The following is a 23616-nucleotide window of genomic DNA, read 5'->3' as shown; positions in this document are numbered from 1 at the left end:
GTGGTGTCATTGTGCTGAAGGACGTGTTCCTGCTGCTTCGCTGCAACCTGCTTGGGTATATATGGGAGAAGCGAGGCGGCGGCCCTTGAGGCACCTACAAGATGATCAAATTTCAGGCAACGATTGATTAAACAGTGTTATAATAGCAACTTGAAATCTGCTTGACTGGCTACCTTGGTATCTCTGAAACCAATAAGTCAATGCACAATTTCAACAATTCTCCCATTGGTCTCGGAGAAAGATCTCGTCAAACACCAACTAGGTTGGCAATACATGTATCCCGATGCTATCAAAAGCTTGGGTCCAAGTAACAGACCCTTCTCCTTTCTCTTCTCGACCGTCCACTATCTCCCAGATCTGTTGCACTATGCTCCATTGCTTATCAATATTGGCGATCCTGTACAATTGCATGCGTGCCCACCACCTTCGCCAAACCTCACGCCTGGATCTCATAGCGTTGCAAGAAGCAATCAACGCCGGCCAAGTGAGGGGCGCCATTTTTGGCTCTTCATATGCAGTGTCGAATGCCAGCTTTACATCTTCAGTTGTTTGCATATGCTCCGCCACACATTCGACCTCTTGGACGAGATCCTCAGGTGAGCAATCCTGGATGCGAGTGTAATAATAGATGAGCGCTGCGCTGTGCCAGGCTTTGGCTTGGTGCATCAGAATCGTGAACCTCAATTCATCGCCCCGTGGGATTGATGATATCTTCTCAGAGTTGAACCGCCAGGCCTGGAGCCTGTTTCCAACCTGTTCACACTTCTCCAGAAAGTCATCCGGCATGGATTCTCCTTTTTCGTGGAATCGTGCCAGATGCTCGGCCAATTGACATGTTTGGTAGATCAACATGGCTATATCAGGCGTGACACCGTACAAGTACTCATAGCTGCCACTCCGCTCTATAATGGTGCTGTCCTCTGCGGTGGACTGGGCATCACAGATGGGCCAAGGTGATGTGGAGGTTTGGAAGGTGAGCGTGCGAGCCAACAATGCTAGAAAGGCCCCAATCTCATTAAGCTGTCTCGATTGACGGCTCATGATCTTCCATCGACTGCGTAGACTACGTAGCTGGGCTGCAGCATTAAGATGAAAGCGAAAGTCGTCGCCCTCTCCCGACAGTACCTGTGCTGCATTAGCAGGGCTCATCCAATTGTCTTAACCTAGGCCTGGACTGACTCCTATAGTGATGAGAGATAGCACTGCAACCATCAAAATCTTATAATTCGCAGCAGGAGCTGCCTGTTGAATGGCACACTGCAGTGCTTGGATGGCGTAGTATCGATGCTTGACACCCATTTCTTGATAACTGGGTTGCAGTTGGTCGCAATTCCATCGGTGAAAAGCTGAAGCGGCTACCAGAGAATGAGAAAGAGCAGAGTAGACTTTTGCTGTCGGTGTTTCCGTATCCCATGCACGATATGAGACTCCTTCAAGCGCCGTGGACAGATACAAGGTTCGGAAGGGGTTCCCAGAATGATCTATCGGTTGGAGAAGATCTGCCACGTGTAAATTGTAATGGTTCATCAACGAATCGACCTCTGCGTTCCCAAACAGCGTTATCGAGATGTGTTTTGGTAAGTGTGTGTCGATTTTGGTCAAGTTCAATACTGCACCTGATGTTGGCGTTAGTTGGTGGTTTCTTTCGACATGATCAGGGTCAAAAGAGGCTTGCTGGTCACTTGATTCCTCGACTAGTAGGAAGCAACTGAAAGGGCTTATATCACTTGGTGAGTTGTCGAGCTTCAACCCTGAGGAGGAGGATGGGAGGTCGGAGTCGAATGGCCACCACTGCATTGTGTCTGGAGTCGATTCAGTACCAGGAAACTGTAGTTCAAGAGAAGAGGCCCTTTGGGCTATCCACTGCTGTCCTTGAACTTCATCTTGAAAATCAGATTCCATTGGGACTATGGGCGCGGGAAAAGTCTCTGGTTGCGTAGTAGACGCATCCATTCCAGGCGTGGCTGTTGGTTTGGCTGGGAACGCGGAGAAGGGACCTTGTTGAGATGATAGCCCTGACTCAGTCTCGTGGTCAACAGCCGAGAGAAAGTTGTCGATGGTTGCTGATTCATACAGATTGCAAGTCTGGTCTACGAAAATGGGTCAGTGAAGGAGCCGGAGTGTCAGTGATGGTGCATACCAAGTCGAAGGCTACGGCGCCCTTGAAGGCCAGTTCTCGACTCCGCCTGTCCTAGCGAGTCTGAAACCCATTGTAACCTGATTCCATAGCCTTCACAGACTATCCCCCTTTTTTCACAGTTTCTGCACGCTGTTGGTCGAAGATCACATCGGACTTTTCTTCTCTTGCATGTCCAGCAGCTACCAAGCTGAATATCAGTACTCGAAGACGTAACGTGAGCACATCAACATACCCGGTGAAGGTCATAGCACGTGGCTGTGATCGAGGAGGCATGGTTACAATTATTATCTCCTCTTAAGCCGGCTGTACCGCTCTTTTCTCTTGTCTGATTGACCACCCTGCGGGAAATTTGTTGGAGATGATTTGGGAATGGCCAGTCTCACACTTTACCTGAATGGTCTTGATGGGTGCCTGAGGCCACAGCCCGCACGAGTCAGCCACTGTTCTGGGCCGGCCTGCACAAGAAATCTTCATTATTGTTCCTTGTTTATTTTACATAGGTAACCTAGGTTCGAAGGTAATTAAAGATTAGGATTAGCCTAATTCTGTAGCCAAATAGTCAATTTGTGTGAAATACTAGATATACACACCACTACACACTTAACCAAGGTGTCCATGGCCAAGATATGGAGCCATGACGACTGTTCCCACATCTATTCAGGGTTGACACCAGGACCAGGACCCGTTGACGCTATCGCGAAAGCCTATTTCCAGCATTGATAGGTGTGCCTCGAACTTTCTCTCAGATGGCGAGACACGGCCTTCACAAATAATTATCGAGGCTGGTGTCGCCCTCACCGCATCATCAGCATGTTTCAAGTCAATAAGACAAGGACACTTCACAATCAACTAACTCTCGTAGTGGGCTGCATGGACCCTGCTAGCAGTGGAACTAGACACGCATCAAGGTTTGCATCGGTGGAATTGTGAGCACAAAGACGTCATAGCCACCGGCACCAGCCCCGATATTAATAAATATTGGACCCCCCAATAAATACGATGATGGTGCTGACCGACCACGACTTACTTCCCTTGTGACGATCCCCCCGGAACGTGTGAGCAGCATGAACAATGATGGATTCTCAAGAGGAACCGCTCAAACAGCCTCGGCGGCGACAACTTCCCAAGTGGCTGGACCATTTCAACCTCCATGACCTCAAAATCTTCCTCCGCTGCTGGGCCGCGGTGTGGATTTCAATGCTTCTTATCTTCATTGACCCAGCACTCCAGAGCATCGGCCTAGCCTCATTCCTTGCCGCCATTCTCTTGTTCATTGTTCCGCCGGCTAGCATCTTGTTCGTCTACCTGCTAGCTGCCCTCTCGCTATTATTCGGCATGTGTCTTGCCTGGGCTTGGGGTCTTCTCACGATGAAGGCCGCGTTTGCAGCGAGACCCTACATCACCATACATGCCAGGCTTGCCGCGTTGCAGGAACAAGCTGCTGCAGCGGCCAAGATATCTGGTCAGAGCGTGGTATGGGAGGCACAGAAGCTGGTTCACAAAGGCTTTCTGATCGACGCACGTGTAGTAGTAGTTTTCTACGTCATGGGCTGCTTCTTCATCTACGTCCTGGCACGGTTGAGGTGCTCAAACCCCAAGCTCATTGTCATGCAGATCTTTGGCACCATTGTTACCGACATCTTCATACTCGTGGGCCCAACGGTTCCAAGTTTCCTGGGCAGTTTGGCCTCGGTTATAGTGAAGCCGGGTGCTGTCGGCGCTGGACTTGGTGCAGCATGCTGCGTTCTATTCTTCCCCCAGTCAACATCATACGTGGTGCTGGGTCAGGTAGAGAAGCTGGTACGCATGACGGATAAGGCGTTGGACTCGACGCGCAAACGTCTAGCCGATCAACACGTTTCCCTGGCTGAGCTAAGAGCAACCCGAGCCAACATGATTGCCGTTTTCAAAGCCATACAACCATCTCTCGCCTTTCTCCCTCTTGACTTCTCTCGTGGAAGATGGAATTCAGACGATGTTCATGGCTTGCAGGGGCGTGTTCGAGAGGTCATGTTTGCGAGCCTGTATTTGATCGACTTCCACATCGCCAGGATACGGGCAGCTCAAAAGCAGGAAGAACACTCGGTAGCACGTCACGACAAGGGCGGCGGGCGAGCTATAGAGAAAGAAGGGTATGAAATTGGTCAACGACACAGGTTTGAGAGCGCCAACCTGATGGAGGCCCTTCAAACACCCGAGACCGCCGCCATACGCTCCCGAACAAGGACGACACTGGAACAGACCACCTCTGAAGTGCTACAAACAGGCTCCGAGGCTATCAAGCTCGCCAGCGACTACATTCATACTGTTAACTCATGCCGATGGTTTGGAAAACCCTCTCAGTCTCAATTTGACGAGTTGGCACGCCATATGCAAGACACTCTCGCCACCTCCCGTGCTGTAAGGCAAACCTGCATTGTCAACACCACAAAAGGCGTCCTTGAAACTCATGCCGAGCTGTTTGACGAGAATGGCCGACTTAAGCATATCGAAGGCACCGATAATCTGTTTCTTCCCGGTATCGTCATTTCCATGGTGGTTGAGGAGCGGATTTTGAACATGGCAGAAGCAACAGAGAAGCTCCTTGACTACATTCTCCAACTGTCGCAGATACGAACCACTCATCGCATCTGGATCCCTTATCGTTTTCAATATGCCATTTCCTGGTTATTCAACGGGCGGCTTACCATTCCAGTCTCTGGCACATCAAACGAGGACGACCCTGACTTGACCAAGGACTCCGCTGTGTTCGATGACCAGACAAAGGAGGCTCGAAGACGCCTGGAGATTAGCCGAGTGTACCAAGGCTTGTCCTCTCGCAGAAACCCTTTGAGCCGTGTGCTAATTGCAACTTACGGATGGCTCACAAACCCCGCTGGCATGTTCGCATTTCGGATGGTTATTGTGACCATTGCAACGTCCATTCCCGCATCGCTTCCTCGCACCGCGGGCTTCTTTTATCGAGAAAAGGGCATCTGGGCCGTCATCAGCGCTCAGACATGTCTAGTTGTGTATCTGGCAGACTTCACCTTCTCCCTAGTTGCGCGGACACTAGGGACAGTCCTTGGCGGCGTAATGGGCATGGTAGCATGGTATATCGGATCAGGCCATGGCCCAGGGAATCCCTATGGTATGGGGGCCATCACAGCTGTGATGCTTGTTCCACTAATGTGGTGGCGAATCTTTCTACCCCCAGCGTACGCCCAGGCGAGCATCATGGCTGGAGCCACCTTTGCCCTCGTCGTTGGTTTCAGCTGGGATCATGACCACATTCAACAATATGGACTTCCAGGCAAGGGTGAAGTTGCATTCTGGAAACGGCTAGTTACCGTCTTGATTGGATTCGCTGCCGCATTCATTGTGCAGCTTTTTCCGAGTCCTCCCTCGGCTACGACTCATGTCTGCAAGACACTCGCAAACTCTGTCCGAACGCTTTCTGATCACTACGCCCTCCTCATCTCTCACTGGGGTCGAGCGGATCAAAACCCAGCACTCAGCACGGTAGCGGAGGAGGTATCTATCGAGGTATCAGAGGTCCTTATGTCGCTCAGTGCTTCGATTGGCCTTCTCAAGGGCGAGCTCAGCTTCGGACCATTCAATCAACAAGTCCTCGTACAAGCACAAGAGCAGTGTCAGTACATGAATCAGGCTCTTGGAAGTCTTCTCAAGTTGGCGGGCTCTCTCCCAAAGGAACTACAGGAACGACTCGTTCGCACGGCCGGTATCCTCGATGACCGTTCCATTGGAGACATCATGGCCGTGCTTGGCATTATTGAGCAGGCTTTCAGGACGGGTTCCCCTCTGCCAGAGAGGCTGCCTGCACCTCTCGTCCGCCGGGCCATCGAGTCGTACCTCGCCCAGGGCGGTGATGCCATCTTGACCACGACACTAGTGAAGGACGAGAACCACCGACGATATTGCGTGGCGGTAACTCTGTATCTGAAGTTCCTGACCTCGATTGACGACTTGCTATTGGTCCTCAAGGCGGCATTGGGGGAGCGACATATCATCTACCAGTGGGAGGACGCCTGAAATCTCAGCCGCATTTTCCATTCTGCCATTACGTCAATACTTGGTATTCTTGAGTTAAACTGAGTCCTATTGCCACGGAGACCTTGAGTGGTTCATGATCTCAGCCATTTACAACTATGTAATCGGAATGCTTACTACCTCAGTCAGATGCAGTCTGCACAAAACGGCCATGCTTTCAATCTCGCCGCACTTTCCTACCAAGCGTGCCCCGGGTTTCAAATATTCCAGGGCCCGGCTCCTCTACTTACTACCAGCCATTGGGTATCATCAATCTGGAGGCGAAATTAGTCAGCGGAGATAATATAAACCCAAACTTAGCCAAGCGTATTGTCGAACAATTGTCTCCATAAACCTCGAAGCTAATGGGCAGTGTTAGCATACCTTGCCCATCATCTGACCGTGGATGATTCACTACCACTCCATCATCGGCCTAGTTACGTGTTTGATCCTAACAAGAGCCCACTCAGCATCATCAGACAACATGTAGTTCCAGCAGAATGACTCTAGCTGTTCTCGTGTCATAAAAAGATTGTGGCCTTGACAGGGGAGACCCTGGCCTGCCAAGGGACGGACCGGAGGAATAAGATCTCTGGGACTTAGATTCTGTTAGTGCCTATGTTGTGCTTCCCGCGTGGCACTATCTAAGCCATTGTACCTGATCACCGGACCAACTCTGCGGGAATGGCTTCGAAAAAGTGGGCGGTGGCTTGCAACGCGGAGGAATAGCATCACCTTAAACAGCCAGGAAGAGTAACACGTTGTGTATAAATGGTTGCTCGCCTAATAAAACACATCCCACTAAAGACACAATCACAAACATATCAGCACATCCGAGATCTCTCCTCATCATGGCAGCCTCTCTTCCTAGCTTCGAACTTCCCTCCTCAACCAACGTGGTGGATGTCAGAGTCATTGACAGCACTGCGCGGCTGCGTATACCAATGACAACCTTTGTAAAGGACCATGTTCCAAGTCACGATTTCTTGGAGTGCCCTGCATACTCATTCTTGATCGAGCATTCATCCGGCCAGAAGCTCATCTTCGACTTAGGGCTTCGCAAGGACATTGGTGCTTCCCCACCAGCCGTCATCCAGTCTTTTGTCGCAGAGTCAGAGAAGTCGGGAGCTTCTGTAACCGTTGATACTGATGTTGCCTCGGTTTTGAAAGAAGCTTCCATTGACTTGAACGACATCAAAGCCATCATCTGGAGGTATGTTGAGTTTTTTGCCTGCAAACTGAAAGACAACTTACACCTGTGCTCCTCAGCCATTGGCATCTTGACCATTCTGGAGACCCCTCAACATTCCCCCCCACGACTTCTCTGGTTGTTGGCCCAGGGTTTAAAGACGTTCTATTGCCCGGTTATCCTGCAAACCCTGAAGGATTAATTCTCGAGACGGATTACAAGTACGTAGACGAGTTGGTATTTCTGGCACAGTTGCTGATGCGAAACAGGGGGCGTGAACTTCACGAGATCGACTTTAACTCTCATTCAGGCGCCACAAAGATTGGAGACATCCGTGCCGTCGACTACTTTCAGGATGGAAGTTTTTTTCTTCTCGATTCTCCCGGTGTAAGAAAGCCAACCAATATACTGAAGTACTGGCGAGCTAACAGTGCTTTCTAGCATACCGTCGGTCATATGGCCGCGCTGGCTCGAACTACACCTTCGACCTTTGTTCTCATGGGTGCTGATACAGCCCATCACTGTGGCTCTTTCCGGCCTTCACAATATCTACCTCTACCTGAAAATATCTCACCATCCCCGTTTTCTAACCCGCCCTTCCTGCCTGGAAGTATTTGCCCAGGTGAAGTGCTAGTAAAAGTCCACCCACAACAGGTTCGAGATAAACCATTCTACCAGAATCTCTCAGAAGCCCCAGATAGAAACGTGGCTGAGGCAGAAAAGTCAGTGGGCAAGGTCATTGAGCTTGATGCAAGAGACGATGTGTTCGTGGTCGTTGCCCACGATAGCACTCTTCTGGATGTGATCAATTTTTTCCCGGACAAGGTCAATGATTGGAAAGAAAATGGATGGAAGGAGAAGAGCAGGTGGAGGTTCTTGAAGGACTTCCACGGGGCCGTGGAGGCCCAGTCAGGGTAGAAGTCAGGACAACACATGCAGGAGAATGGAGAATAGATTGGATCGTGAAGTTAGAGTCGCTTGGATGAAGCTATACGCCTACAAGGATACGACATTTACCAAATTCCCCTTTTATGTATAATAGAGCCACAGCACTAGTTCGAGAGAACATTTTTGAAACCCCTTTGTGCGAACGGGTAGTTCCTCATTGAGCTTCAGCTTTCTCGTGGCAGCGTGAGCGCCTGTACGGCCTCAGAACCCAATTTATCAGGCGTCAACGACTATCTGTAACGATACTTCAAATACCAGGAATCGTCTGCCGCTCATATAGGTTACAACGCTACAAATGTGGGCTTGGTGGTGCTCGAGCTAGATCTGATTATGGGTTCGTTGGGGCTCTATCCAAGACGCCAAAGACGAATAGACGGGCAACGTATGGCAGATGTCATACACATAAATCAACTGGTCGAATAGCTCTTTAAACAGGGATAGTGGTTGCGCAGACATGTTGAACTCGAAGGTCAATACTCGTTAATGACCTGACACCCCGTTCTTCACTTTTGCCTCGTTGATCTTGCCAGTCTTTTCAAGCTATAGTTTCGCAGCTTTCCGGGCATTCCTCTGTAATTGAGCAACACGCAATATCTTCAGCCTCAGTTTCGCTTGATTGGAAAGGACAACCGAGTTCCAGATGCAATCCAAGTCAGACTTGGCCTCCATTACTTTTTGTGGCCGCAGCCCAGAGTCCCCGTAGCTCTGAGCGTTCAACACAACGATCATACATGTAAAAGGTCTTCTTCCCCTCGCCACTACCATCTCTCGAGGTTGACCGAGTCGCTGTTGTAGAGTCTACAGTGCGAAACAGGGAGGTTTCCAAGTCAACAATGCGAGTCTTTAGCACTACATCCAGAACATTCAGATCTTTCAAGGATCAAGCGAAAGGTAGAATCTCCCAGTTGTCTCGCTCATTTCAGCTTCGAAATGTCTTTGACGACAGTAGCGACATCGTGTCTCCCAAGTCCACACCTGTAGACTTCAGCATGCAGCCTTTGCTTCGAGCGTCATCGCCGCGTCAGCCCAGAACTGCGCCTTCAACAGGTGCTGCACCTAACAACAATTGAAAACCGCTGTCGAAGTACGCGTACGCCTGTGCCAGTCACAGCCACCTGCGAGCATAAAACTACGACGACCACAGTTCTGTCTCTATCGACGTCGACAGGAGCGCTTGTAAAGAGCCTCACTTCGGCATGGAACTTCCCGCCAAGCAATCCCGAATGGCCCTAAAGAAGCGCCAATTTAGCCTGGTGTTCCCGATGCCACTTACCAGGGGCCCTGTCACTCCCACATGCCGCGCGTCAAGCTTTTGGTTACCCCTCTATCCCAATCATTCCCCCGGCAACCATCTCTTCCGTTGACACGGGGTTGAGATACAGTAACAGTGGCTGCTTTGAAGTTGTGTACCGAGCTCGCAACAGCTTCTGAGAGTTTTCGTTCTCTCGGTTTGGATGGCGAGTGGCTCGTCCTCTCATCGACAGTGCCCAGTTCCTTGGCAGCTTGAAGATCCTTGTCCCTCTTGGAAGGTAGAGGCTAGGGCTGATCTTGGCTGCTTTTCCCTGCAGTGGGGTCGCGTCATTTTGTGCTTGATTTCCTGCTGAATCTTGAACTAACGGAAGACTTTGTCCGCCTTGAGAGACGTCTTGCAGCGACATCTCCAGCATGGACACATGTTAAGACTCTTCATCGGAGATGAGTGTCGCGGTCTCAGGAGCTGCTTAGGGCCCCAACTACCAGCACGTAAGATTTTGGGGGGATTTATTCACCGACTCCCGGCGGGATGCGGGCTCAACGAGTTTCCCGAGTCCGACGCACAAGATGCCGCGGGAACGGGAACTGATTCATTGGCTAATTTTGGACCCTGAAGGAGTGAGTTTTGCTGACAGCCGAGTGCGATAATACAGTCTGCACCGACCACGATGGCGGTCAATACTAGACTCAAGCCTACAGCGTCTTCCTGGGTTGTATCTGCAGCCCTGGCGCTTCTCCCTTGCTCCGCATAGAGTATGGTCGATGCCGTTGGACGTTATGGTACTGCGTGCTCCCACAAACTGTAACCCTCCCAGCCAGCCAGCCAGCCTAGCCACAGCTTCTTGGTTCAGTCCAGTATCGAGATTAGTTTCATGGATCGACAGTGGCTCCATGAGCCCAGCAACAAAATAAATATCCACCAGAAGAACCACAATTTCCGCCGTTCCCGCGGCACTTGAAGCAAACGCCGTCGGACAATTTCAAGACTCCGGGGGTTCCGGCCGGGCACGGGCAGGTCACGCCGGTGCAATTTAACAAGCTTTGATCGATGCACCATGTCGGCTCGGGGCGTGAGGCGCCATGCTTCATGCTCAATGCTCAATCAGTGCGTATCGGGCGCTGGAGAGAAGATCATGTGGTGGAGGGGGTTGTGCAATGCGACACCAGGGCTGCCATCCAGGGTCGCCGAGTGACCAGCACAGCCCACCTGATGCCATGGCTTGCAGCTTGGCTTGGGCTTTGCCAACTGTCACAGTGAGAGACTCTGAGGTCCAGCCAGGCGTAGGCGGCCACTGGCTCGCGTGTATTCTATTGACTTCCATAAGGGCATGATTCGTTGATCTGAACAAGCGCAGTCAAGCTTTTTATGATTCGACTTGCGCTCCAGCTATCCTGTCCTTGTACTCGGGTATCGGTCTTGTCTGGGCCATTTCCACCGTCTAAAAACAGTACTCCGTAGATGTAATACATCATTATACATTAAATAAAATACCTCGATACAGGTATCTCCAACTATATTCGTGAGGGAGGCCGTGTCTGAATCGAAACCCGCTATCCTCGGCGGTTGCCAGTGGTGGGAACAGGCTTCTCCAGCTTGACGCACCAGAGGAAGACATCCTCCAAGGGAAGCAGATACAGAAGATAGCGGTTGCAAAGCCAAGAAATGGCCACAACGCCCGTGGCGGCCAGCGCATCAAGATAGTAGTGGTTAGCTGTTGCCACAATGATTGTCAGGACAAACAACGGGTACACGATGCTCAGAACAGCAAAAAAGATCTGCCAGGCCTTGGACATGCGCTTCTCGCGGGGAGCGAGGCGGCGGCGGAAAATGCCAGAGTGGTACATGAGAACGGTGCCGATGCAGAACGAGTAGCCAAAGTGCAGCGAGGGGAACGCCGCCAGCTGGTTGAAGAACTGGTTGGTAGCGTAGATGGACTCGGCGTCCTCGTGACGGACCGTGTCGAAGAAGCCGTACTCCTCGGGCAGCAGACGAGGAGGCATGCAAGGATATGTTGTAAAGACGCAGAAGCTGACAATATTGGTAAGGCTCATCATGCGGCGGGCGGCGGCGAACTGGGCGTGGGTTGGCGCGGCATAGTAGTACCAGGCGAGGAAGCTATCGAGCGTTAGAATGGCTTCTTTCAGCAGAGACACAGCTACCACGTACCTAACAGTAACGGGAATATGGATGAGGGAGTAGGCCCGATTCAGGATCGTCAACATGGTTTGGTGGCCTTCTCTGAAGAAGGTTTGCACAGCAACCTCGCGCATCGGGAACAAGAAGCTAAAGGGACCATTTTGCTCAAAGTTCAGAATAGCAATACCGTGGCTCTCAGCCATCTTCCACACTCCATCAGTGGAAAAGATGAGGCCGCTGATACCCTTGATGCTGACGTAGAAGAGCAGGTTGATGGCCCAGTAGAACATCTCAACCAAGAAGGGAAACTTTTGTATGAAGCGGCTGTGGGGGTAGTTGGCGTATCGCGAGGAATTGGGCGTATGGACGATGGTGCCGCAGCATGATCGCTTCTTGGGAGGATGCGTCTCGGTCGTCGTGGCCGCTGCGGGCGTCAGCGAGGGCGAAGCCTCATCGAAGCTATCCGAGTCGTCAAAGAGGTCATCTTGGTCACGCGGCTCGAGCTTTGCGTTGCCGAGAAGGCCCTCGTCTTGGTTTGAGGGTGAGATTGAGTAGCCCCGAAGTCGATTGAAGTAGCAAGACGCAACCATGATGCCGACAATCATCTACACAGCACGCACACGTGCCCTGTTAGCAATTGAGCCGCGAAGTAAAGGCTGAACAAACACGTACGAAAGGCTCCACCACGGCGTGGTAGGCAAACTGTGGCTGGCCAACATCGGGATGCTCTGGTGCCTTTTCCGCCATGCTTTGCGTTGAGTTGAGTTATTCGGTCTAGACTATAGGAAGGAGAAAAAAGATAGACCAGACGAATAGCTTCAACCAACAGCCGACTAAAAAGGATGCAAGTCGGGTCGGGGAAAGAAAAGAGAAAAGAATCGGCCGGCACCCAAGAACAAACAGATTTGACACTCCCGTCGGTCGCTTGCTAGGGGGCTTAGCGGGCCCCCCGGTGATAAGACAAGAGCCAGCTCTAGCCTGGTTTGGGGGCTGTGACACGCGATTCTCATTACGTGGTGAAGCGATGCGTCATTACAAGAGATTGATTCGCATCTCGAGGTGGACCTTGTCAGCCCCTGAAATTATGGGCATCGCCAATCACTGGCCGGTCAGAGATTCTGTCTGACGTAGGATGCCCCCTCGACGTCGCTATCATTGGGCCTCGTCGAGACTCAACTTGCCCACACCCTCTTCCCCAGTCAGCAGTTGCCGAGGCCTCAGCGCAGATTGGCCAATCCAGCCGCCACCGTACAATGCAACAGAACGCGCGGTGCCCCTGAGTCCTTGACGCGTGGTCTCACTGGACGCTAATCCGTCCGTCGGGGTGCACCAGCGCAGCGCTGTGCTATTCGAGGCGGGCGGTTTGCTGCAGGCTTTTCGCAGGCTTTTTTTCGCAGTTTCTTGCCTCCTGTAGCCACTGCATGCGCCAGCCTGCTAGGTACCTACTGCGCCCAGACACAGCCCGCAAGAGATTTTTTTCACCCTCCTGACTCTCTTTGCCTTCTCACACTGGGTGGGCTGCGCAATTAAGGGGCCCAACACTGCGTGCGTCCCTCTCTCATTTAAGCTTATTACCATCGCACGCGCGCGCACCTCTGCCAAGTTCCGACTGTCCGTCCCTCCCTTCCATTTCATCTTTTTTTTCTCTCTCCCTCTCTGGATCTGTGTGTCGCCCAATGAGCCGTCGCCTATTCAACTGCCTGGGATGACAGCCACTTCACCAAACCGAGGCCGGTCGGCCAGCCCTTCAGCCGCACCCCTCATCGCCAATGTTGACGCCGACGATTCCTACGACGAAGAGCGCCTCGACTGGGGAAAATCTGTGGGAGGATCTGTCTCTCGCTGGTCGGCCTGGCCGAGAAAGGTTTTGCGACTGCCCAGACCGAGAAAGTACGCCGCTCTCCTGCTGCTCACCGACATTATCATCGTCAGCCTCGTCGTCCTCCTCTTCGAACCCCTCATCACTCTCCTCGTCCGCAATGAGGAGTTGTTTGGCGCCCGCCTCACCTTCCCCCTCGATGCTGCCCCCTCGGCTGCGCCCAAGCCGACTCAGCCTCCCCAGACGATACCTCGCATCTTCCACCAGACCATCGCTACTGATGTGATCCCTGAGAAATGGATTCACTCGCAGCAGACCTGCAAGGAGGCTTATAAGGATTTCGAGTACAAGGTTCGCCCACCCGACCGACCGGCAACACCCAGATTGTATTGGTGCTAACTTGTTCGCAGCTCTGGACCGACGAGATTGCTCGCGACTTCATCGAGGCCGAATACTCATGGTTCTTGGATACCTGGGACGAGTACACATTCCCCATCCAGCGCGCCGATGCCATTCGTTACTTTGTCCTCTACCACTATGGAGGCATTTATCTCGACATGGACACCAACTGCAACCACACAATTCCTTTCGAGCAGCTCGAAGCTGATGGCGAGACGCACCACGCTGTGTTCAAGTCGACGACTCCCACTGGTGTCTCCAACGACCTGATGATTTCGTCTGCCGGCCACCCTGTTTTGTTAGCCACCATCTCCAAGCTCCTCTACTACAACGACATCACCCGCCCCTGGGCCAAGCTGCTCCCTCATGCCGCCATCATGATTGGCTCCGGACCCTTTTTCTTGAGTATGATCATCAAGAACTGGCTGCTCGACCAGCCATCGCTGCCCACCCCAGCAATCCAAGTCATCAACGCAACTGAGCTGGAGCCGTACATCACCGACCTGGAGGGCTGCTCTTGGCACCATGGAGACACCAAGACCCTCATGTGGGTTGGAGATCGCCCGTGGGTCTGGTTCAGCTTGGGCGCCATCGGGCTGGTCCTGGGCCTCAACGTCATCAACTACCTTTTGCTACAGGCCACCAAGGGCGTCACCAAGCTCGTGTCTGTCACCGATGAGATGAAGAACGTCAAGTTGACATAAGGAAGGGGATTTAGTGATTTGGAAATAATATCTAATTAGGAAGATGTTGTCATCTTTAGTTTATTCAATAACGAAGCCGCCATGAATGTGCCTTTACCTACCAAAAGCCTACCTACCACTTATGTGCCTATTGAAACGCCACTAGGAATGACGCTGGGTTTCGACTGCGGGTTCAAGGCCCGGCAACTGTCTACAGGATCTCCTGCAGGGCTTCGAAGTGCTATGGACGATCCGGTAACAACGCTCGGGTCAGAGACTTCAATCACGTTCAGATCTGAGACGATACGGCAAGGCGTATTTGCGAGACCACCAAAAATGGCGATACTACGGGGCTCGCACACAAAACCCTTGCACAGCCTCGGCACCGATCTTTGAATACGCGGATAAGTATGTGCTCGTCAAGCCTCGGACCCCCACAGTCAAACCGAAGATACGCTCCACTACTTGCGAGGCCTATCCGAGCGCTCGTTCACGGTGTCCGCGGACGTCCTGGCACCGAGTTGAGACGTCGGTCTAACTTCTGACTGGGGCCGAGATGAACTGACAGAACGTCCGAGTACCCCTGTGTCTCTCATATGCCTTTCGGTCACAAATCCTGCTGATGCGGCCATGCCTGTTGGCAGTTTTGGTAAGCCCCAAATCTAGCGCCGCCGTAATCTAAGCCCTGGCTGGATTCTAGCTGAGCGTATGCATCTCATGTGCCCTCATGTTGTGGCTCGTCGCCTCACCTGCCAGGATGGTGCTTTCTAAGGCTTTGGCGCCAGAGTAGTCCTTGCGCAGGCCCCTTTCATGGATAGCCAAGTACGCCCAAGACCAAGATCATGTCATTTGGGATATCTTTCAATACAGAGTGGTGTGCACTTGGAACATTTGGATCCAAATTTGGCGTGATATCTGTCATCAAATAGCATCAGTCGTCTTCTGAGCTTGGCTGTCAGACCGATTGCCTCACGCAGTAACGCGCGTTTGTTCCCATTAGGAGATGAGCCCGTCTCTTCAATGTTAGTTCAAAATTAAATCGACTGGTCAAATAAACTAGGTCTTGTTTCAGAACAGTCAACACGTAGCTCCTTGTACAGTATTCCTAGCCACCAGCAGCTTCCGCATCGCAGCGTGAAAGGTCTTTAAGGTTTCTCTACGCCATCTGCCAAGGTATCAGAAAACTACATTTTTCGTAGAAGAGATAGATGCTTGATACCGCAAGGGCAGGTGACAGGCACTGGATCACTCCAGGGCTTATGTGCTTGGACGTCCAGCAAGCACTCCTCCCAGGGGGCCGTGTTCTCAAGCCAGTTTCGTTGCAGTGACATACGCCAACAGAAATAACTGAAGACTATTTAGATTTCTCACTAAGACAGTGTGGCATCTTGTATACTACTATATATTGCCTATGGAATTTTATCAACTAACTCGTCACCAGGCTAGGTGGCTGGCCCATGGCGCTCAGAACGAAGAGTTGGGGCGACGACAGGTGCGTCAAAACCAGACCTCAGGGTGGTCAATTTTGCATTCTTCAATGAATCCAAAGGTTTCGCGATGGAATAAACGCATTGCTTTCCTGATATTCTGCCCCATGCACATGCTTGAGTGTGTTGTCAGTCAGCATTGCATTGAACTCGAGAGCAAAATCCTTGTCGATTTCATGGCCGTCATACGATTGTACACATGTCTTGACAGTAAGACAGTCAATGATCAAAAACGGAACAGTATCCCGTATAAAAAAGAACGCTGATATAACGAAGAGCTAACCTTACTACTCAACCATATATCCCATCAATCCCCCGGCTTGGAGATGGCCAACTACATAGTCCCCTGGTCCTAATCTTGGCAGATAGATGAAAGCCTTTTCCGTGTTTAATACCTACAGTCTAATGCCCTATGCCAGAATTGGCGAGTATAGAGAAGTCTATCCTAATCACTTGAGTTCGCCACGTGTACTATCTTCTCCCAACAGGAAGGATTCATGTGTCCTCTGCACGCAGCTATCTTTACCTTGTTCCTCCAGACCGTGACGTATACCTAAATATGACAGTTTCTTTCAACGAGCACTTGTGCTATAAAAAGCAGCTGCGGGGTCTTAATTATAGATTCTAGTCACCACCAACGATCATGCAGGCGCATAACCTTTCCCTAAGAGAAACAAAGAAGCCGTAGGGTAGGTAGCTTACCATAGGTGGCTTCTTGATGCGAGGGTGAACTCTACATGCCATATGGAATATTAAGCTATTCAAAAGATTAATTTTTAGCCTGGGTATTTGGTATCTCCTGTTGATATTAAATCACATTAGAATTTACGGAGTGGTAACAGGTCACCAAGTCGTGCAAGACATGAGATGGACAATCACATGGCACAGCACGTGCGTGACAGCCTGGGTACTAGAACTGGTCCGTGCAGCACAACAGTCAGCAGCCTGCCCGACCTTTGCTCGACACAGGGCGATGGCATTCATCACTGAAATGATCGCAACAAAGAATGTGCAAGCGTCGCTCCGCCCTCTTCTCATATTGACACGAGATCTTTGTCTTCTCTTTTTTTCATCACCAAGCTGCCGCCCTTTGATCCGCACTTCTCCCTGCATTAAAAAGGACCAGGGTGCCTTGACTGTGGGGTCGATCTAAGCCCTGTGTGGCCTAGAATCTACTGCTGAACCAAGCCTAGCGCAATCTATCTCATCAAAGAAAAAACTGCGATTCTCAGGCATCCAGGAACATCAACAACCACGAAAGGCTGATATAAACCTTCGATCACTCTTCAACAACAACACTGGAGACTGTCGCACTCCTTTCTACCGTCTTTCTATAAGGATATACGCCTATCAAAGGTTCCCGAAACCCGATGGATGGTCACAAGAATGGCGCCGGTCGTCGGCGCGGAAATCGGCGAGGGCCTCGCCACGGCTCATCCAACCGTGGCCAAGGCAACCCCCCTGCAGGACCATCACCCTCTGCCTCTGCAGGAGGCTCACAGCATCAGGCGAAGAAGACTGCTCCTGTCGCTGAATCGTCTCAGCCCCAACCCCAGCAACCCGTTCCGCTCGGCACCCGTCGCTTCGATGGACTGCTGGAACAGAATCAGGTGCACCCTTTGGTCATCCGGACCATCACAGAAGATATGGGCTTTGAATTCATGACACCAGTTCAGGCCGCTACCGTGGACGAGCTCTTGCCCCCAAACCGAAGCGACTGCCTCGTCCAGGCCAAGACAGGAACGGGCAAAACCATGGCCTTTCTGCTCCCAGCTCTCCAGACCATGCTTACAGAGAATCGACCTGTTGACGCCGGCATTTCACTCCTCGTCATCTCCCCTACCCGAGAACTGGCCATGCAGATTTCCACTGAAGCGACCAAGCTGCTACAGAGACTGCCGCGCTATCGCGTCCAGATCGCCATCGGTGGCACGAACAAGGACCGCGAAGAGAAACAGATCCTCAGTGGTTGCGACATCCTCATTGCCACTCCTGGCCGTCTCTTGGATCACATGTCTAACGAAGAAATCGTCTATTCGCTGAGAAACGTCAACAGCCTTGTGCTCGATGAAGCTGATCGGTTGCTTGACATGGGATTCATGAAGGATCTCAGGGAGATTGTCAACCGTCTTCCCGACAAGAAGGATACAGCCCGACAAGGCATGCTCTTCTCCGCGACCATTGCTCCTCATGTTCAGCAGGTAGCTGGCCTTGTTCTGGCTCCTGGTTACAAGTTCATCTCGACCATCCCGGCCGGCGAAGTCAACACTCACGAGCGCGTTCCTCAGTTCCTTGTTGAGGTCCCGACCTTTGGAGCCGTCGCGGCCGCTATGGCAGGCTGCGTTCGTCAGGAGGCCGCTCAAGATGGAACTTTCAAAGCCATCCTGTTTGCCCCAACTGCTGCCCTCGCCGACTTCTATGGTCAAATTCTCTCTGCCCTTTCAGGACTGCCCCCAGTATCCGTTTTGCACAGCCGGATGTCGCAAAACAAGCGCACCAAAATCACAAACGAATACCGCGACTCTAACAGCTCCATCCTCGTGGCTACAGACGTCGTTGCTCGTGGGATGGATTTCCCGGGCGTCACTACCGTGATCCAGGTCGGTCTTCCTGCTGACAAACAAAGCTACATACATCGCCTTGGACGAACAGCACGCGCCGACGCTGATGGTCGAGGCGTTCTGATTGTTTCGGCTGCAGAAGCCTGGTTCCCTAAGTGGTCTCTCAAGGAAATCACCCTGAGCCCCCGAGAGCCTGACCTGTCCCTGGCAGGGGAAGTGCTGAGTATTGCCGAGAAGATGGAGGAGGACGACAAAGCACGGATCTACCAAGCGTGGCTTGGTTACTACAACAACTACCTCAAGAACCTCAAATGGGACAAGGTTGAGTTGGTGAGACAAGCCAACGTCTACGCTAGGGAGGGGCTTGGATCTCCCGATACTCCCCCGATCGCAAAGACAACAGCTGGCAAGATGGGTTTGAGAGGTGTCAAGGGCTTGGTGACTGTCCCTGATCGGCCTCGGCAGAAGCATGGGGCTCCTCGAAACAGAGGTGCAGCTAGAGGCTGAGATCAAGAGGGCGAGCAAGTGTGGATGACAGAATTTGGTGAAGGGCTGATTTGTGCTCCAGATGAGAGTTGCGATGAGGGCTTATGAGCATGTTTGTCTTTGTGTAGTAATACTCGGCTAGACCAGATGTCTTATCTCTTTGGCAGTAGAGCGAACAATGATTGCGTTGCTTGGCGCTTGTAGACTTCCTTATCGATACAATGGTCTGAAGGAACTCACTCTTGATGGCTGCCTGAATCGCCATGAATGAAATGTGTGCAACTTGGTGCAGACGTAACTAACAAGTAGTATACAAATTGACACAAATTGACAGACTATTGTACATGAACTACACTCCGATCTAATTTTGCAGTATTTCCTTATACTCAGGGAGATCCCACCCTTTAACATCTTCTCTGAGAATCCATTTGCTCAGCAAGTCCAACTTGAGGAGAGATGCAGCCCCAAGAGCGTAGTTCATCACCTCAATACCGAAAGGGGAGGATGGTTTCCAAAAGTCATTAGTATCCTCAAGGACTCCCTCTTGGACCTGGCTCATGAAGGGCTGAAACTTGTCCTGATAAGCCTTCAGCGCCGCAGCGAGACCAGCTTTGACGTCTTCTCCCATGGACATGGAGCCCCCGACGTGCCTCCCGATCTCACCGGCCAGGACATAGGCTCCCACGATGCTTGAGGTTGTACCCATTCCAGTGTTTGCTGACGGGCAGTAGGCAGCATCCCCTACCAGTACTGCCCGTTCCTGGAACCAAGACTCCAGCTTTACAAGGCCCATACGCTGGCAGTAAAAGTCATCAGACTTCTGTAGAGCCTCTAGCAGCTCCTCTGTCTGCCAGCCAGCGCCTTGAAAGATTTCTGTCAATGCCGCCTTTTCTTCTAGAACATCTCCCTGGTGTGCTTCATTGAGCCGCTTCGAGTCTGTCGTACAAGAAAGGTATACCTGAATGGCGTCAGGACGGTGCCGCCGGGTCATGATGCCCCGTCTGCCGGGCGCAATGTACATTGTGGCGATACACTCTTCCCCCTCCTTTATGGGCCGTGGGGATGTGAAGTATCCCACGAAGTCGCCTTTTAGAGGGTAAAATCCATCATTGGTCTTGGATTCAAGCATCATTCTGCGAGTGCGTGATCCCTGACCATCAGCGCCAACCAGGAGGTCGTATCGATCCGCTTTGACATCTGCAAAATGGACTTGAACCGAATCATATCCATTCTCGATACTCTTAACCGAGTTGCTGAAGATGTACTTGGCTCGATCCTTGCTGGCGTCGTGGATGAGTCGGACCAGGTCACCCCTCATGATCTCGTAGTCTGTCGTAAAGGCCTGCAAACCCTTGCCCGTTCTGTTCGCAGGGAAGAAGGCCCGACGTCTCCCAGAGCCATCCACAACTTGCATGCCCTCCTCAGGCGCCTGCTTGGCTCGGAATGCCTGCTCAAGGCCCATACCCTTTAGCACTTGCACACCGTGACCTCGGAGATCCAGCTGGAGACCGTTCGTGCGCAGGTTGGCAAATCGCTCGACGACGGTGACATCATGTCCAAGTTTTGAGAGCCAAAAAGCCAGAGCGTTGCCGGCGATGCCTGCACCACTGATGAGGACTTTGATTCGAGACATTCTTGATGGGCAAGGGGAGTGAGTACCGAGTGGGTGTGCCGAATGAGAGGACGACAACCGTAACAGGGGCAAGTACCGAGAGACTCAATGAAAGACAGGGATTGATTGATATGCAGCTTTTTAAGTGCCAAGATGTAATGTGCGCAGATATTGGGTTAAATAGGGATCCCCATGGACGCTTACGTCCGGAGGCCGCTTACGGCCGAAACGGCCAGTCATGATGTTACTGGGAAACGCCTAGGCGTAGACTCTGGGCTTTGCCCCTATTCTTGCCGCTTTTGAACTTGTAACTTGAGAAAAGATCGCAAATAAAGCATATGGTTTGTTGAGCACTTGACTGCGGGAGAGGATAGGTAGCGAGGAAACGATTAAGGGCCAGGGCCGAGATTGGCAAGACGGTGTTATTGTAATTACAAATTCTACTCAGACGCCGAGAGTTAGGGTACATTGATATCGATTTATCAAGAGAAATCCGTATCCGATAAAAAGAAGTCCAGGTCAAAGTCCAGCATCGATCCTCCTTGCTCATCAAGACCCGTGGATGCAAAGCCCATCTGACCAGATGTAAAGTCTGAATGCGTTCCGACTTGTGATTGTAGAAGACCAAAACATAGCTCCAGGCTTTCTCTTGCACTTTGGGCAACCCTGAGTTCATGGGGAACATCTGCCTCCTTAGCCTCGACCAAAGCCAAGATCATGTTAAGAAACATGTGGCTTTTTATGTTTGTTTCCCCCTGACGAATGCGTTCCAGTGATAGGTCCATCATTTCCCTCACAGCTTGTTTTAATGAGTCGCGGTGCTGTGAGCTGCGTCCTAGTGTACCCTCGATCCGTTGCGACTCAGTCTGTTGGATGAGTTCAAAGGTGATGGTCGTGAAAGCATACCGAAGGCCCTCTCGGAACAAGCCAGAGTTGATAGATATGAGACGAGCAAAGCTATCATCCGGCTGAGGAGATATGATTGCCATTGAAGTATCCAAGCTGACCTTGAGCGAGAAGTGAAAGAGCGGGTTGACATGCGCTTGGCTGGCGAAAGGACAGTGCAAGGGAATCATGAACCGGCGAATAAGGTATTCAAGCAGGTTCCGATGGAATAGAGATGTAGAATGCTCGTTGCCTTTCAGGAAGCGGTTATAGGCCCGACAAGCATCGGAAACCTTGGAGCTTAGTGCCAGCGCGTCTACATAGGAGAGTTCCGAGTGGAGGCCGCTGAGAAGCTGAAGAATCCGGAGCCGGATCGGTAGAGAATCAAGGAGTATCAGCTGCATAGACATTTGCGTGTAAGTAGTCTTTGGGTGAGGGTGTATTGTTATTGATGTCTCGTCCAGTTCGTCATCGTTGATATTCGATGGCGCTTCTGTATCGAACTCATCAAAGGATATCCTCGGCGGCATCGCCGTGTCCAAAGATGACTGAACAGCCATTTCTAGTATGGTAGCCCATAGTCTTCTCCGTAGCTCAACTTGGAGAAGTGACATTGGAGGAAGATGTTTAGGGTCGCGATGAAGCCCAACCTGCATGGCTCGATGTATGAGGGAGCCCACCGATATCCATGCTAAATCAACACCAATGGAGAATATTTGGCGGGCCAGGATGGTGAGGCAGTAGATTTGCAGTCCGGCCAAGTCGAGGCGATCTTTCTTTAACGGGCCAGCCAGCCAAGCTTGGGCGTCATGGATCCATTGGCAGACCGTATCGCGAAGACCAGAAGGTACATCATCGCGTTCGTAAATGCTGGATCCGATACCGATGACAAGAAGCATTTTGAGACGGAGACTGAAAGGAGAGGCTTCCGGGTGGCTCCAGTATCTCTGATACTCGACCCAAAAACTGGGAATGTGAAACACACGGTATGTTATCTCAAACGTGTGCAAGTAACGGGATACCATCGCATCAGCTACTTCACGGGCGAGGGGAGGTAGAGTAGGCTCGGGATGCGGTAGGCCTAGCCGCCGTGTTTTGATAACCGTTGCCGCATCTTTACATTTCTGAAGAAGTTGGCCAACGTGTGCAATCTCCGCTTGTAGAAATGGATCTTGAACTAGAGCTGCTTGATCATTCTTGGTGGCTGCGCTGAAGCAGGTGTAGATGGGTTGAAACTTGTACTTGTCAGCAACAGTCGCAGTGCATGAGCAGGGAATGCGCATCATACTTCTGGTGCCGTGCCCATCCAATGGCTCCACCTCAAGATCCGTGTCTTGTTCAAGATAACTTGAGAATTTTGCAAGCCAGATTGTCGAGCAAGAATGGTCCGGCCGGTCTCGGATAGACCACGTAGAGGGTTCGATGCTGAAGAATCCTCGAGTCTCTGGACACGGAGTAGAACATCGTGGATACGCGCCTCCTCATCATGTGACCTGGCGGGTGTGTTCTCACCGTTCTTGCCATTGGCACTGAGCCGTGAACTGCCAAGCTGCTCTGTCGCTAGGGCAGATGTAACTTGAAGGCTCAAGGGGTCATCGACTTGTCGTGTAGGAGTAGTCCTCTGTGGAAACAGTGATACAGGTGAAGGTCCTTCTGTTGATGGACTCAACGGCTGCTGTGCGATCGTGGTGTGCTCTCTAGGCTCGCGGTAGAATCTGTATGCGCACTGTAGCTTGGCCGAGACGCAATGCTGACAAGGTTGTCCTCTGTCGCACCTGATCTTGCGGCGACGGCACTCAATGCACGAAAGGGCTGGTCGCCTCCGTCGACGGGGAATTCGCTCCATGAGTACGGTTCTAAGGGAACAGTCCCGAGTCGTTTGAGCGAGAGCAGCACGCTCAAGGTACCCCAGGTAGCTATGGGAGATTGGTGGACGGATGAGGAATGCCAAGAACGGCTGTAAGAGGACATAAGCGGACAAGGGAGC

General features: G+C 51.7%; 8 protein-coding genes across 8 annotated transcripts; 4 read left to right on the top strand and 4 right to left on the bottom strand.

The window, feature by feature from the left end:
* Window positions 1–1723: 1723 nt before the first annotated feature.
* On the bottom strand, window positions 1724–2413 carry NCS54_01314600 (Zn(2)-C6 fungal-type domain-containing protein; the record flags this gene model as incomplete). The annotated part of the gene is made up of 4 exons (XM_053158355.1): window positions 1724–1802; window positions 2021–2090; window positions 2141–2319; window positions 2373–2413. The coding sequence occupies 4 exons, from the start codon at window positions 2411–2413 to the stop codon at window positions 1724–1726; spliced, it is 369 nt and encodes a 122-aa protein (XP_053014330.1).
* A 798-nt stretch (window positions 2414–3211) lies between these two features.
* On the top strand, window positions 3212–6172 carry NCS54_01314500 (Hypothetical protein; the record flags this gene model as incomplete). Its single annotated transcript, XM_053158354.1, has 1 exon — window positions 3212–6172. One exon carries the CDS (start codon window positions 3212–3214, stop codon window positions 6170–6172), a length of 2961 nt encoding a protein of 986 aa, XP_053014329.1.
* An 848-nt stretch (window positions 6173–7020) lies between these two features.
* On the top strand, window positions 7021–8276 carry NCS54_01314400 (Lactamase-B domain-containing protein; the record flags this gene model as incomplete). The annotated part of the gene is made up of 4 exons (XM_053158353.1): window positions 7021–7382; window positions 7439–7579; window positions 7628–7745; window positions 7800–8276. The coding sequence occupies 4 exons, from the start codon at window positions 7021–7023 to the stop codon at window positions 8274–8276; spliced, it is 1098 nt and encodes a 365-aa protein (XP_053014328.1).
* A 2835-nt stretch (window positions 8277–11111) lies between these two features.
* NCS54_01314300 (PAP2-3 domain-containing protein) lies at window positions 11112–12444 on the bottom strand (the record flags this gene model as incomplete). The annotated part of the gene is made up of 3 exons (XM_053158352.1): window positions 11112–11676; window positions 11728–12302; window positions 12370–12444. The coding sequence occupies 3 exons, from the start codon at window positions 12442–12444 to the stop codon at window positions 11112–11114; spliced, it is 1215 nt and encodes a 404-aa protein (XP_053014327.1).
* An 865-nt stretch (window positions 12445–13309) lies between these two features.
* NCS54_01314200 (Hypothetical protein) lies at window positions 13310–14619 on the top strand (the record flags this gene model as incomplete). Its single annotated transcript, XM_053158351.1, has 2 exons — window positions 13310–13867; window positions 13927–14619. The coding sequence occupies exons 1-2, from the start codon at window positions 13403–13405 to the stop codon at window positions 14617–14619; spliced, it is 1158 nt and encodes a 385-aa protein (XP_053014326.1). The 5' UTR covers window positions 13310–13402.
* Window positions 14620–17455: 2836 nt separating this feature from the next.
* Window positions 17456–19153, top strand: NCS54_01314100 (Hypothetical protein; the record flags this gene model as incomplete). Its single annotated transcript, XM_053158350.1, has 1 exon — window positions 17456–19153. One exon carries the CDS (start codon window positions 17456–17458, stop codon window positions 19151–19153), a length of 1698 nt encoding a protein of 565 aa, XP_053014325.1.
* A 340-nt stretch (window positions 19154–19493) lies between these two features.
* NCS54_01314000 (FAD-binding-3 domain-containing protein) lies at window positions 19494–20765 on the bottom strand (the record flags this gene model as incomplete). Its single annotated transcript, XM_053158349.1, has 1 exon — window positions 19494–20765. The coding sequence occupies one exon, from the start codon at window positions 20763–20765 to the stop codon at window positions 19494–19496; it is 1272 nt and encodes a 423-aa protein (XP_053014324.1).
* A 461-nt stretch (window positions 20766–21226) lies between these two features.
* On the bottom strand, window positions 21227–23550 carry NCS54_01313900 (Fungal-trans domain-containing protein; the record flags this gene model as incomplete). Its single annotated transcript, XM_053158348.1, has 2 exons — window positions 22918–23550; window positions 21227–22864 (listed from the first exon to the last, which is right to left on the bottom strand). Exons 1-2 carry the CDS (start codon window positions 23473–23475, stop codon window positions 21227–21229), a joined length of 2196 nt encoding a protein of 731 aa, XP_053014323.1. The 5' UTR covers window positions 23476–23550.
* Window positions 23551–23616: the final 66 nt, after the last annotated feature.

This window comes from Fusarium falciforme, chromosome 11 (genome assembly GCF_026873545.1).
Source record: "Fusarium falciforme chromosome 11, complete sequence".
In the NCBI taxonomy this organism is placed as follows: Eukaryota; Fungi; Ascomycota; class Sordariomycetes; order Hypocreales; family Nectriaceae; genus Fusarium; species Fusarium falciforme.
Note: the sequence above shows the minus strand (reverse complement) of the source record. Positions and strands in the feature narration are given on the sequence as shown.